The following is a 1,053-nucleotide window of genomic DNA, read 5'->3' as shown; positions in this document are numbered from 1 at the left end:
TAACTACGTATCTGGTGATGAAATATTCTAATAAGATCGGATTTTAGGCTTATCACTCTAGGAATAGCTTGCTTACATCACCTTGTGAACAGCATTTTATTCGGGAAAACGTTTTCGTATTCAATATGTTTACCTTTTTCGAAGCCAGAGCTCATGAAAAATGTTATGGAAAAAATTACTCTTAATTGTTTAGATTGCTTGGAATTTAGGAATTTGAAATGAGGAATGTATAAGTAATGTTGTATGTTGGCTTTTGATGATGATAACCTGATCTGTACTCTCAGGTGATCACCAGCAGCTGCAGCCAACTGCCACCGTATACGAACTGGCCACTAAATACAATTTGGAAATTTCGTTGTTTGAAAGGATGATCAAGAATGGTCTACCGTAAGTGCGAAATTAATGTGCGGTTTCAGAGTGTAAAAATGGAAAATGATCAAAAGTAAACAACTTTCTCTTCGGCTTTTCCGAAAACTGACTCAAAAACGTTAACATTTTCATTTACTTTCCTCTTTGCAATGAAAAATCTAGCCACTTCATTTAATTTTTACATCGCATGAAGGTATGAGACCTTGGAGTATCAACACCGGATGAGGCCTGAGATATCCTCCTTGCTCGTCCCATCCATTTATCCGCACCTGAAAGACCATCCGTCAGTGGCTGAGTATCCACGTATCAAGGGAGTCACTGCAAACCTCTTCTTCATTAACCACACTCACCATGAGGACAAAGTAAGTTCATATTGCGCGCCGTAGAGGTATGTAGATTATCCATGCATTTCTTATGTATTTTCCCGATCTTTTTTCTGATCTTGAATATCTCTTTTTACCGCACTACTTTATTTGTAATCTTTCTGGGGAAATTTCAGGGCATATCTGATGACAACAACAGTCGTCAAAATACGTTTGAAGCTGAGCTAATCATGGCTCTTTGTCGCCACCTGATGCTGCAAGGTTACAAGTCAGACAATATAACTGTCCTCACACCATACTCTGGGCAGTTCTTTCTCCTCAGAAAGGTAGGTTATTTCATTTGTATTGAGGGGAGAGGTGA

General features: G+C 38.7%; 1 protein-coding gene across 1 annotated transcript in view; it reads left to right on the top strand.

The window, feature by feature from the left end:
- Window positions 1–284: 284 nt before the first annotated feature.
- Window positions 285–1,053, top strand: part of LOC119592634 (NFX1-type zinc finger-containing protein 1-like) — a gene marked incomplete at its 5' end in the record, with an annotated part of 7,305 nt that continues 6,536 nt past the window's right edge. Inside the window, 3 exon segments of the mRNA XM_037941531.1 lie at window positions 285–387; window positions 563–731; window positions 869–1,018. Coding sequence (XP_037797459.1) covers window positions 285–387; window positions 563–731; window positions 869–1,018 — 422 coding nt within the window.

The sequence above is a fragment of the Penaeus monodon genome, chromosome 30 (genome assembly GCF_015228065.2).
Source record: "Penaeus monodon isolate SGIC_2016 chromosome 30, NSTDA_Pmon_1, whole genome shotgun sequence".
Classification (NCBI taxonomy): Eukaryota; Metazoa; Arthropoda; class Malacostraca; order Decapoda; family Penaeidae; genus Penaeus; species Penaeus monodon.
This window is presented reverse-complemented; position numbering and strand designations above follow the sequence as displayed.